This window comes from Quercus suber, unplaced genomic scaffold (assembly GCF_002906115.3).
Source record: "Quercus suber isolate HL8 unplaced genomic scaffold, Cork oak 2.0 scaffold_436, whole genome shotgun sequence".
Classification (NCBI taxonomy): domain Eukaryota; kingdom Viridiplantae; phylum Streptophyta; class Magnoliopsida; order Fagales; family Fagaceae; genus Quercus; species Quercus suber.
The window spans coordinates 584,904-599,061 of record NW_027069887.1 but is presented as its reverse complement, the minus strand read 5'-3'; the positions used below and the strand labels follow the sequence as shown (position 1 = coordinate 599,061).

The 14,158-nt window shown below is 33.8% G+C and overlaps 1 protein-coding gene and 1 long non-coding RNA gene across 3 annotated transcripts; both read left to right on the top strand.

Annotated features, from left to right (window-relative positions):
- The first annotated feature begins 1,594 nt into the window (after nt 1-1,594).
- Nucleotides 1,595-10,022, top strand: LOC112017462 (bifunctional purple acid phosphatase 26). 2 transcript variants are annotated; one of them, XM_065761984.1, is made up of 10 exons: nt 1,595-1,734; nt 2,795-2,895; nt 4,169-4,369; nt 4,750-4,861; nt 5,125-5,351; nt 6,355-6,493; nt 7,917-8,137; nt 8,527-8,648; nt 8,793-8,954; nt 9,724-10,022. In XM_065761984.1, the coding sequence occupies exons 1-10, from the start codon at nt 1,620-1,622 to the stop codon at nt 9,797-9,799; spliced, it is 1,476 nt and encodes a 491-aa protein (XP_065618056.1). In that variant the 5' UTR covers nt 1,595-1,619; the 3' UTR covers nt 9,800-10,022. The 2 variants fall into 2 exon arrangements, with proteins under 2 accessions (XP_065618056.1, XP_023905681.1); XM_024049913.2 differs by having other exon boundaries at nt 1,620-1,734; nt 2,668-2,895.
- Nucleotides 10,023-10,604: 582 nt separating this feature from the next.
- On the top strand, nt 10,605-11,464 carry LOC136062653 (uncharacterized). The gene is made up of 2 exons (XR_010624380.1): nt 10,605-10,799; nt 10,902-11,464. It is a non-coding gene; the product is annotated as an uncharacterized LOC136062653 (long non-coding RNA).
- The last annotated feature ends 2,694 nt before the right edge of the window (nt 11,465-14,158 follow it).

Sequence of the window (14,158 nt, the reverse complement as noted above, 5' to 3'; positions counted from 1 at the left end):
TGTTTAACCTAGATCTGATTAATTGAACGAAGTAACAACTTGACTTTAATTAGGTTAAACAATTTGGTTTCCATGGGTCTAAATAATTAACAATAACCCTTAAACTAATTAATCTCGAGAAACCCCTCCACCAATTATAGAAATGTTGCTCACGAGTCCTTCTCCTAATAATATTACTACAAACACACCTAATTTCACAATAAATTGAAGTAATAAAATAGTAGAACCATCTAAAAAAATAGTGAGCAAAAAATATCAATTAGTAACACTAACCTTTAATTCTGGTCCCCCATCGGTGAAAGCTTGTCAATAGAGAGACAAATATGCTTGGCCCTTGGGAAGAGCAATTGTTTAGCAATGGACAGCATGGTTCTTTGAGATGGACTTCACGTGTATACGTAACACTTTATGGAATAAATATTATTAATTTATTATCCGGGGGATGAATCTCACGTGATAGGTTTGTCTGATCTGATCTGACATGGATCATTATGTGGGCCCCACCGACATATAAATACACCAATAACATACCGCCAATGCATAAGAAATATCAATAAACTAATGAGATGAAGAGATTTATAAGAATTTGTTTATTTATTTTTGTTGAATAGTGGAGTTAAAAGTAAAAAATTAAAAAAAAAAAAGGCTAGTTTATTAAATTCTTTTTGAAAAATTATAGGATCACAAAATTTTTTATATAATTTTTTGCCAAATTGTGATGAGATTGAGTGTGATGGGTGAGGAAAAAATAATAGTTCATGTGTAAATGATGGTTAACCACTCAAAGTTTATTACATCAGATTTGTGATAAAAATGTTGTAGAATAATTTATAATCCTATAAATACTTATTATTTTTTTAATAGATACACAAACAGACCTGTTAATAAATGCCTTTAATGTTTTTTATTTTTTGTGAATTAATATTATTAAAAATTTATATTCTATTTTTTGTGTTTCACTTTATAACAAGTTTCAATTTTTTTGTATAAATTAATTATTTTTAACAATTCGATTATTAGTAGAGATAAATGTTTATTTTTTATATTTTGAGGTTAAGCTCTATCAACTTTGTTTTTTCTTTTTTTGAGAAATAAACACACACAAGGGAGAGGAGAGGGAGAGAGGTTCTAGTATAAAGGCATACTATAACTCCACTCAAAAATCATGGTAATTTTTAAGGGAGAGTGAATAAGTTATACTACACAATACACACAACATACTCTCTTAAGCAATGTGGGATAATTATCCTTTTTTTTTTTTTGAGAAACAAACACACACGTACAAGAAAGAGAGAAAGAGGTTCTAACACAAAGGCACATCACAACTTCACTCAAAAGTTATAGTAACTTTTAAAGGATAGTATGACAAGTTATACTATATACAACACACTTCCTTAAATAATATAGGATAATTATCTTTTTTTTTAATTTATTTATTACGAAACAAATATACTAGCAAAAGAAAGGAAAAGGGTAAGCTCTATCAACTTGGTCAGCAAAACAAATTTAGTAGGTAAAATCTGACTAATTTATTTCCATTTAGAACTTTGGGTTACTCTTTTATAAAGCCAACTAATGAGCCACGCGAAAAAACAATACGCATTTGTCTATTTTACACCATGCCACACCACCTTTCAATCACTACTGCTAACGTGCGCCTCCCCCCTCCATTATTCTTATTTTTAAGCTCTATCATCTTCGTAGCTATTAATCTCCACTACAAATGCTATAAAGGTTCTCTCTTTCTCTCTGTCTTTCTTCATAATGCTAGTATCATTTTCCTGTGATGATTTGTGCTCAAGTTTTCTGCTTCTACTTCTGTTGCAATTGATTTCTTAAATACTTCTAATCTTAATTTTTTTTCATTTGGACATGTTGTTTTGATGTTAATTAGATAGCCTGTATTGGAGAAACTATGAGTTGAGTCCCATGATTTGGTTTAACATGTGTAGAAGTCTGAAATAGTTTTTAAGAGGAGTGTTAGTTATTTGTTGGTATCACATGATCAAAGATTTTATTTTGATTGAATTTGAAGCTTAAGAATTGTGCTTGGGAACAATATGAATGTTTTTTCACGTGCTGTTTCATTAAAATAATGATGGGTTTTACTTAAATTATCTGGAATTTTTTGTTTCGTGTTATGTGAATAAATGGGTGTTGGTCATGTTTATGTGGTTTCGTTTTGATTGGACTATGCAGTTCTGGGACTGAGCTTTGACTTTGAGAGGGTTTGAGATGGAAATGGATTTAGCTATTATTGTAAAACCAATCTGGGTCATAGGAAGTGCAGTTACGGTGGGACATCTGGGTTGAAGTCTCGGAAAGGGAAAGTACAAATCTTAATGAGAGCTGGTGCAAATTAATAATCTGAACTTGCTTGTTAATCTCCCCTTAATGCCAATGAGGAATCTTCTATCTTTTTAGATTAATTATTATTTGTACTTGGATGTTGATCTTTTTTACAATGCTTTTTTTTTTTTTTTGGATAAGTTTAAAATGCTTTTTATATTTACTATTTAGCACTTAAAAAGTGTATCACAAAGAGGCACTCTTTGTTGGGCAAGGTTTGGAGTTTGAACCAAAACAAACGTATAAAAAATAAGAAATTATATTAATTTGTTGGTCATTTACTTATCGCTTAAATGGGTAAATTTGCTCATGATGCAGTTGATTATACTTTTGTCGGGTGATTGATCAACAATCATGCCAGAGTTTGCTAGGCCACAGTCCTTGTTACTCCAACTCGCTTTAACTTCCTTTGTCTTTTTGAGCTTTGTGAATACTGGGAATGCAGGGATCACTAGCACTTTCATTCGTTCAGAATGGCCATCTGTTGACATTCCTCTAGATAATGAAGCATTTGTAGTTCCAAAGGGTTATAATGCACCACAACAGGTAAGCATTCATACTTTTTAATTATTGCAATAGAAAGCTCTGTTAATTCCTGGAAATAGGAAAGATCGAAACTTGCATTTTGCATTTTTTTTTGTGAATCCACGTGGCCATTTAATGACATATGGAAGAACCATATGCTTCTGCTAGAAAATGAAAAATAATAAAAAGAGAGAACTGTGTATTTGATTCTTCATGTTTTTCATCTCATTCTCTAATTCATGAGTTACACTACACCCATGGATATAGAATGTTCTCCCACTGGGCAAGGACTTCTGTTGCAATTGAGTATATGGCACTATCAGGATTCCTTTCCCAGAGCAAATCAGAGGTGCCATTAATCAAGTGGGTTCAAATCCCTCCCCCCCCCCCCTTCCCTCCCATTGTTGTAACTTTTTACTATCAAAAAAAAAAAAATTCAAGTGGGAAACAATTTATGAACTAACAAAATTGTAGCATTTTGAACATAAAGGCTTGTATTCTACTGATTGATGATTAATCCTATGATATTTCAGTTCTCTTAGAGATTGGCCTTGGTGCAAGGAGAATCCCTTCCACCGAAAAGGACATGTCACGGGTTTGAGGTTGGGAATCAGCCTCTTAAAAAAAAAAAAAAAAAAAAAAAAAAAAAAAAAGAGGGCTAAGGCTACCTACCAATCGCCTCTTCCAAACCCTGCAAAAATTCAGACTTTTGTGCACTTTGTACAACCATTTATTACCAAACTAAAATGAAGAAATTTGTTTAAAGATAGGACTGACTTCTATCGATGAAAAAATGAGGAAAAGTTGCTTGAGATGGTTTGATCATGTGGATGCACCAGTGAAAAACAGTAGTTTGATTCAAAAGTTGTGGAACAAAGAGAGGTTGAGGTAAACCTAAAATAACACTTATCGAAGTAGCAAACAAAGACATGTTAATTAATGAGGTAACAAAGAGTATGATTTTGGACGGGATTGAATAGCGAAGAAGAATATATGTGGTCAACTTCAATTAGTGTGTTGAGTATTAATAGCTGAACCCAGTAGGTCTTAAACTAATGACCCCACCAGCCATCACATTATTATAGGAGGAAATGCCATTTGAAGTCGACTCAATGGCAAAGAATGCCTTTTATTTTAAGATGGTTGAAGTACTTGTAATGAGATGGCTTACAATTTTTCTATGATTATATTGTGTTCCCTTTTGTTCAAAAAAACTTCATAATCCACTGTATCCTATTTTATTTTTTTTAAATGGTTCATAATGTCCGTGTCTACTTCTATTATTCAATTTTAGGTGCGTATCACCCAAGGTGACTATGATGGAAAGGCTGTAATCATCTCATGGGTGACAACTGATGAACCAGGGCCCAGTAAAGTACAATATGGTACATCACAAAATAGATATGATTTAACTGCCGAGGGGTCGACAACAAACTACACCTTTTACAAATATAGGTCAGGCTACATCCATCATTGTCTCATTGATGGACTCCAGGTAAATACTATTATTGTGGAAATAGTATTATCGCCAATGGCGTAATTTCTCTTTAGGATGAATTACATCAGTTTCTGCAGGTCCCAGATAAAAAATAACTATATGGTTGCATTACTGCATGATCACATATTACACAAATGTACATTTGTGTTATGTAATATACTGGACTTCTTGATAGTAATGAAAATTGTATAGTTCTGGGTCCAATCATGCCTAACTTAAAGGAATTAATAATTGGCGTGTAATGCCTGAAACACACTGTGCTGGGTATCCCAAAGAATTCCACCACTTGTGTGCTTTCTAGCTGCGTATTTAGACTTTTCTCACCTTTTGTTTTGTTACCTATTTCCTTTACTGGTTTAATGGTTTCTTGTTTTCAGTATGACACCAAGTACTATTACAAGATAGGGCAGGGTGATTCTTCTCGTGAATTTTGGTTTCAAACACCTCCAAAGATTCATCCAGATGCTTCTTACAAATTTGGGATCATTGGTGAGTTGTTTTCTTTCTATACAGGGTATCTTAGCAGAATTTTGGTTTCATGAAAATCCTTCATAATGATGAATTCCTTGGTCTTTGTTGCACATGATCAACCATTTATCCTCAATTGTTGCCACCTCTAGCTTCTATAAATTCATTTTCTTTCATTCTGCTTTTGCTGGATACAGTTGTTTCTGAGAGTTGTCACTGGCATGTTTATCAAGCATTCTTAATTCTATGATTTTATTAATGCACTTTTATTTTTTATGTTGCAGGCGATTTGGGACAGACATACAATTCTCTTTCTACTCTTGAGCATTACATGCAGAGTGGAGGGCAGACTGTCTTATTTGTTGGAGATCTTTCTTATGCTGATAGATATGAGTACAATGATGTTGGTTTACGGTGGGACACATGGGGTCAATTTGTTGAAAGAAGCACAGCATATCAGCCATGGATTTGGTCTGCTGGAAATCACGAAATAGAGTACATGCCTTTTATGGTAAAGTGAAACACATACAGTCATTGTTGAGTTACTTTGATACCCTGATCCTCTTTCAATAATGCATACTGTTAGTCCATTGCATAAAATCATCTACAGAATGAAATAGTGAATAACCTCAGGAACATTAACAAACCATTGTGTTGCATTGGATAGTGCCCTGTCTCCTCTTTTTCAAAGCCTAGAATAGTCTTCAGGAAGTATATGTTTCTTATACTCTTTGTTTCCACATATTTAGATTGCTGTTTTATTATAATCTTTTAGTTTTTCATCTTGAACAACTTTTTTTTGTTGACTCATTGAATTAAAGTCAGGCAAAAGCATAGTCTGGCTAAATTGCAAGGCAGACGGGTATCATCCTGATGTGTGTTCCTACCTATGGGAATGTTTTAGCCAATTATCAGACTCAACAAATAGACTTCCATTGATCAGTTATATTGAATTCATTTCCATTTGATGAGCCCTTATAGCCAATGGTCTTTAAAGCAAATGGAATTTACTCTCATTTTAGCAGCAGCCCCTTGACATGGCTAGATCTCAGTTCATGGCAGGTCACTGCTCGTTCTTTATGAGCACATTTGCCCAAGTGAGCTCTGTAATAATAATTTTAATAAATATGTATATCTAGATTACCAGGCACATATAGAGACTTGTAGTGATGTCCATAGCTTGACAATTGCTTGGCATATCCGGTTCAAATGGTACCTCCCCTCCTTGTAAGAGAAAGGTAGAGGTTGAAGTTGTGAGTTCAAGATCGACTAGGTGCATGTAACATACCTATGTATATATATATAGTTGTGATCATATGTATGGTTTTGAAATTGCTCCAACATTTTAACCTATGATTCTTTTTTCTTTTTAAATTCATTTTGTTTCTACTATATAATCGAGTTATACATGGTCATTTATGTGGAAAATTTTCATATTCTTAGCAGCATAACCTACAAATTCTTTTTGTATGATATTTGAACTTTTCTTTTCTTTATTAAATACTTATGCTTAGGGAGAAGTTCTTCCTTTCAAATCCTATCTCCATCGATATACTACACCTTATTTGGCCTCTAAAAGCAGCAATCCTCTTTGGTATGCCATCAGACGTGCATCTGCTCATATAATCGTGCTATCCAGCTATTCACCATTTGGTAATCTTTCATTTCCTTGTCTATTGTTAATTTTATAAATTGATACTAGTCAATTACTTCTGTAATAATAAACCCAATCAAGGAAAATCTTCTCTAGACTATTAACGACTTCATGAGATTTTTTTTTTGTCTTTAATATGAAGTAATTTGAGTGTAGAACATGAATTTACTTGTCCCTCTGCTTTCGTCTCAATTTAATATTCTACATTCTTAATGTTATAGTTCCAATAATACTGATATCATATAAACCCAACCAGTGTGATTAAAGACCTTGCTTTAAAAGAAAATGGAAAAAGAAAAATTTAGGCACTGGTAAGATAAGTGAGAGTCATGATATAGTGGATTATAACTTTATATGAAGTTATAACAAACTTGTTGCCTAGAATTCAAGTATAAATGCCACGCTGTATTTTCAGGCCAGTTACCCTAGAATTACTAGGGAAATCTTTAAGCAACATTGTAGTTTCCCAGCCAGATCTAGTTACCATTTCACTTGTGCTTCTTTCAAGAGGGAAGAATTTTGCTCCATTTCCACTTGAGTACCATACCTATTCTTATTTTATGGCCGGAATAAGCATTTCCTTAAAAGTGTGTTGTGTAGTATAGTCTGTTCCACCCTCCCTTAAAAGTTACCATTGAACGGATTGGGTTCAAGTCAACCCATAAAGCCGAATACTCATGGCTCGACACGACACGAACCCGACCCCAAACACGAATTGCCACCCCTATATGCAGATGCTGACACCATTAATGCAGGAGAAAAAGATAACCAGCTCAAAGTCTTCTTAGCATTAAGTTTTACACTCTTTCCTGCTTGAATCATCTGGTTTTTTACATGACAGAGCATTAAAGGACCACTCTGTAATGCAGAAAAAGAGAGATAGACCTGCTATTGGTTTAGATTTTTAATCCCACTTGAAAACAAAATTATGTGTAATCTGGTTGTCTTGCAACGCAGTACCAATGTATTATATTGCCCTAATTGTAAATATTTGGTCTCCATTTATAGTGAAAGCTTCACATACTGGTTATCAGGCATTGCTTGTACTAAATGTATTATGCTGGAATGCTAGATTTCACACAGAATATAGATTATTACTGAAATGGAATGTTAAATAACTGAAGCAATTATAAGTTCTATCGACTCTAGTTGTTGCATTAAAATGATCTGGACCCGTGATGAAAAATATCTTCACAAAAGAGAGATGGATTCTCAGATGGATTCTGCAGCATGACGTCCAAAATAGCTGAACAAAGAATGCCTTCTGGGACCCATACAGTTGTCTGTGATTACTTCAAACTTTTGGTTATCATTTAAAGAGTATATGTTATCTCTTTTTTGTCTTTAAAAGGCAGAGACTACCTTTCTTGTGTCTGTATACTGTATACTTTACATCAAGATTGATGGATATTTTTTACACAGTGAAGTACACACCTCAATGGGTGTGGCTTTATCAAGAATTTAAAAAGGTTGACAGGGAGGAGACCCCTTGGCTCATTGTTCTCATGCACGTCCCCATCTACAATAGCAATGAAGCGCACTACATGGAGGGTGAAAGTATGCGAGCAGAATTTGAGAGTTGGTTTGTCCATTACAAAGTCGATGTAGTCTTCGCTGGCCATGTCCATGCTTATGAAAGATCTGTATGGTTCTCACCTCTATATTATCATGTTGTGTTGCACTATATGAAGTGATGTGGTTTATTTAATTTTATGGTTTTCAGATTTCAGTTGTTTTTTGGGGTCCGTCCATCTCTTTAAATGCATATTATTATCATTGCTGTATCTAGATTTCATTGAGTCTATGATACTTTAAACATCTAAGACTTTTGGTGCTAGTATATAAGAACTTGTAATATTGGTGCATTCATTTACATATTAAGGCTTTAGACTCCGGGTTGAGATCATAATGCATTGCCCAAAATTTTACGTTGAATTTTGACTTAAATATGCAGTAGTTAATTTTAATTTCTGTTTCAAAGGAATTGCAGTATTGGAAGGTTATTGACGCAGGATATTTCTTTTTTATTCAGTATCGAATCTCAAATATACACTACAATGTAACAAGTGGTGAGCGGTACCCTGTACCAGACAAATCAGCGCCTGTCTACATTACAGTTGGAGATGGAGGAAATCAGGAAGGTCTTGCTGGAAGGTGAGTTGAGCTGCATGATTTAGTATACTTATTTTCCTTAATTAATTTCTTAAAATATTCACGATGAATAAAAGAGTCAAGTTCCACTTCTATGAGAAATTTCAAATCTTTTCCTGTTGTGCATAACAATTGTTGGTCATGCAGGTTTATAGATCCACAACCAAATTATTCTGCATTCCGGGAAGCCAGTTACGGACATTCTACATTGGAGATTAAAAATAGGACACATGCATTCTACCATTGGAACCGTAATGATGATGGGAAAAAAGTGGCAACTGACTCATTCATATTACACAATCAATACTGGTGAGTAAAGCATTCCTTGCTTTCATCTGCTGGTGAAAATCATCACTTCCACTTTGGGACCACCAAGACTTAAACCAAGTACCTCACAGATAACCAATTCTGATACCATGTTAAAAAACATCACTTCCATAGGCTTTAGCTATTAGGAAGTGAGCCGAAGATGCATGTTGAGTTCACGCACCCGGAAAGTATAGGAGTCAACAAGAACTTCCTATGCACCCATATTGAATAGTTTTAATCAACTATGTAGCAAGAAATGCCAGCTTCCCAATACATGACCTGTCTGCCTTGTTGAACCACAAAGGTCCAATAATTTAGTTGTCCATTGCTTCTCTTCAGTTGGTGAGAGCCATGAATGGTTCTGAGATCAAACATTCATGCTCTGCTTTAAATGAGACATAGTTGAAAAAAGCACAACCCAAAAAGTTGTCATACTTGATTTGGTGAACCAGAGTTATGGGCTATGACGACATCATAACTATTTAATGGTAAAAATAGTCAAGATGAAGAGTATTAATTGCCCTCAGCTTTGTTTGTTTTGTATCATATTATTACATGAAGAGATGTAGCTAGCTTTTAGTTCCCATTAGGCACAGCATAGTGATGCATATACTAAACAAGTGTGGGGGTATCTCACTTTTTGTTGGTCTCGGCAATAATAGCCTGCACTAATGTGCTACAACTTTGCCTACTGTTAAACTCAACTTTTTTTTTCCCCGTCTTTTTTGTTTTTGTTTTTTTAAAACATGCTTGATTTCTGGTAATACAGGGGAAGCAATATGAGAAGGAGAAAACTGAAGAAGCATTACCTAAGGAGTGTTGTTGACCCAATTACCAATTATTAATAAGAGTCCAACCACCTCAAATAAGATGCCTTTATATAGTTTCAGAGGGAAATGAATTTGCTGAGAAAGATTTATTTGACTGAGGATGTATTATTTGCTTTCTGTAGAAAGATAATCTGGCATTTCTTAGCTAATGATTGCATCCCTCCTGAAAGGGAAAACCGTGCATCTTCATTGTGGAACTTCCAATTCTAATTGTTGAATAAGATACCATTATTCCATATGATCAATGTTTCTGATAGAACGAAATTATGCAGGTTATATATATATATATAGACAAATTTACATGTATCCAGGTGAAAACGTGCAATTTATACATGCATTATTTAAATAGAACCAGCAAGCCTATTTATAGAACTGTTATATGATAGGGTTTGCATCATACGGTTCTCATCTGGAAATATGTAACCCTTTCTTTTCTAGGTGACAAGAATAAATTAAGTGGTGAAAAGGGCTCATTGGGGCCTAATTTCTATTTGCTACGCAGTTTACTTTCCACCTGGAAATCTAGCATTCTTGCACCCCAAAGTAATGTATAATTTGAGGAAAGCAGGACCAGGGCTACAAAGATCAATTATCTTTACTAGTATTTTAAATAAATAAATAATATATATATATATATATATATAAAGCATGATAGAAATATTAAAGAGGAATATGAAATATTATAGTGAACTAAGAAAATACGTAAACTTAAAAGTAAAGTGCAAATATCTTTACTGAACTGAAAGATTTTATTGAAGAAATTGAAAGTAATTACAAATGTAGTTAGACTAGTTACACTTGAAATACTTGTAATGAAATCACTTGAAATGAAAACTTATAACTAAATTACATTTTCTTGGATGAGATGGATTTCAGAAATGTATGTTGGAAAAGATACAAGTTTATAGAAGAAAGCTCTGGGTTTTTCATGTCTAAAAATTTGCTCTGCAATTGGATCTGACTGTCTTAAAGGCTTCACCTTCTATTTATAATGTTGGAGATTTTCTCGGATATGGTGAGAATGGGGACTCTTCTTTTTGAATAATGGATGTCTTTTGTCTAATACTGGGGTGTCCTTGATAATGGAATGTAATGAGATTTATTTTTGCCCTCATAGGATGGAGTGATGTCTTGTCTTCTTTTTCTTGGTGGAATGGGTGAACCGGTGGAATATTGCATAGTTGCATGATACACTACATTGGATGATGAAATGTGCATGGTGGGATATACTATTTTGCAGGATGCATAATTTCTAGAATGATGTACTATTATTGTCGTGTTGTGTCAGCAAACACTGTTCAGGGTTACTGTTGTTGATGATGTTCCCAGATATTCCCAAGTTTTACAGAGGAACTGGTGAGTTTTGACTGGGGTTGCTCCCTCTAATGCTCTACAAGATCTGCAAAGGAATTTTGGGAATCTTGGAAGAGAGAACTGGCGTAGGGATTCGTCGTTTGACTGGAAGTGGATGCTTCAAATGATGTGGGTGAAGCACGTTCTAGTTGCCCCATTTGGGAAGCCTGGGCAAATAATTGTCTTGCCATCTCTGAGTTAAGTAGGTGTCTTTCCTTCAACTGATAGAGGGGTGGAAGGTGACTGTGTGAGTGGCCTTGTGACTGAGATTCTTTGGCGTGGAAATTCTTTATAGACTTGATCAATAAATCCGTGTTGTTGAGATTATCCCACCATTTCACAAAGATCTGTCTGGTAACTAATATTGGATCCCATATTGCCATTAAGAAATCCATGGAACTTTATATTTACTGGAGAAGAGTAATATGAGTGGGAACTCAGGGCTGTAAATGATCCAAGCCAATTATGAACAATTCAAGCTCGGTTCAATAAAAAGCTTGTTCATGTTTGTTTGTTTATAAATAAGACAAGTTTGAGCCTTAGTTTTAGGCTCGTTTAATAAACAATCAGAGCCAAAGCAAAAAAATTTGTTCACGAACAAGCTCATGAACTATTAGGCTTGATACACAACAATTCAAGTATAAACTCATTTAAAAGTTTATATGTGTTAGCTAAATATACTCGTTACACATATCTTTATAATGACATGGCCAACATGAAATCACTACCTATATTACCTTAATTTTTTCCTTCCCTTTAAACTGATCAAGAACCACTTTTTTTATAATAAAAAATTAAAAAATTTAAATAAAAAAAAAACGATCAAGAACCACTTTAGACTATAGTTATATTTAAAAATAAATAAATAATTAAGTAGGCCACATATGATACTTCCTTATCAATCATCTAAAGTAAAGTTATGAAACATGTTAGTATTTTTTCATACATAATAGTTACAAACAGGTATTTTTCTAGTCCCTCACCATCTAACGTGAATGTAAAAGTTGTATTTTGAACAATTGTTGAAGCTGTAGACATTGAATGATGAATGAATGAATTTAATTATGTAAATTATTAATTTGAATAATAGCTAATCATAAGTAAAACTAGATGCATGATATAATGAGTATACTATTTTCTTTTTCTTTTTTCTTAATTTTAGAGATTTAAGCATTTAATAATGTAATTTTTTTAGATCTCAAGCTCAAAAACTTAACTTGAGCTCGAGTTTGAACTTGCTATTAAGCTTGAGTTTGACTTGACTAATTAATCAAGCCAAGCTCAAGATTTTTTGGCTTTCTCACGAGCTCAAGCTCAAATACTATTTTTAGGCTTGTCACAAGCTTAAGCCAAACTCGAGCTTTTGATTTTTCCTGACAAGCCAAGCTTGAACATGCACTACTCGACAAAACTCGACTCGTTTACAGCTCTAGGAAACTGTGACTGGTGCTCGATTACCTTATAAACTGTTGAGAAATACCTAATGGCTTTAGAAGATTTTAAGGAAAAATCTCTAAAATATATCTATATATATATATATATAAAAATACAAAATTCAGCACAAAATTCAAATATCAACACAAAATGGATTACAACGGTAGATCAAGTTATCAAACAATGCATCCAAAATAGTATTTCAGCTAAATAGGTCATTCCTATTGAACTAGAAACATAACGATACCACTGGGAAATTATTCATAAAATCAGATGGCTAAGCCAGTCACCTCGAGGCCTGTCATGATATTGTAAAGGGATTTCAAAGAAAAAAAGATGTACACCATTTTTTGTAGCTTTTAAACCTATCCACAACATCCAACTGAGGTTCAGCCTTTAACAGGATGAAAATTTCAGGTGCCAAATACCAACGTCAATGAACGCATCAGCAAATATCAGATGTGAGTGAAACAAAAGGTACCGCTATGTAACAATCTCATGCAACAATTTTAGCTCTTTTCTTTCAACCCACACGGTGTATTTTCTTCAAAACTTCACTACTTACATTCAGCCTTAAGTTATGAAACAATTATGTACAATGCTCTACTTTTTACTTGAAAATACATGGTGCAAGGTTTATTAATTAATTAATTTGTGTCAGTGTCAGCAATGTTCTTGTATAAATTTCGCAGGCTGCAATGTTCTTGACTTAAGGAGTTACTGTCAGCAGCAGAACAAAAAACACTCAAGTGTCACGGTAAATTGGCTGTGGCATCCACTTGAGGTGCAAATTCAATTTTCCTGATTTTGCTTCATCTAGCTGGAAGCATTCTTTGTATTCCCCTTCCAAAATAACCCTTGTTAGGGTCAAGATGCATCTCCCCATATAATCCTGCATGATTTAAAAATAAGTGTTAGTACACTTATTATAAACGCATCCAGATTAAAACATTGTAAGCTGCAAATTTTAACACTAGCTATGTTTGAACGCATTCACGTTTTCACAACTTCAAAACCAGAAATCAATGGGAAGTTCTAATTTTAAACAACTTCATACATAATAGTTACAAACAGGTATTTTTCTAGTCCCTCACCATCTAACGTGAATGTAAAAGTTGTATTTTGAACAATTGTTGAAGCTGTAGACATTGAATGATGAATGAATGAATTTAATTATGTAAATTATTAATTTGAATAATAGCTAATCATAAGTAAAACTAGATGCATGATATAATGAGTATACTATTTTCTTTTTCTTTTTTCTTAATTTTAGAGATTTAAGCATTTAATAATGTAATTTTTTTAGATCTCAAGCTCAAAAACTTAACTTGAGGTCGAGTTTGAACTTGCTATTAAACTTGAGTTTGACTTGACTAATTAATCAAGCCAAGCTCAAGATTTTTTGGCTTTCTCACGAGCTCAAGCTCAAATACTATTTTTAGGCTTGTCACAAGCTTAAGCCAAACTCGAGCTTTTGATTTTTCCTGACAAGCCAAGCTTGAACATGCACTACTCGACAAAACTCGACTCGTTTACAGCTCTAGGAAACTGTGACTGGTGCTCGATTACCTTATAAACTGTTGAGAA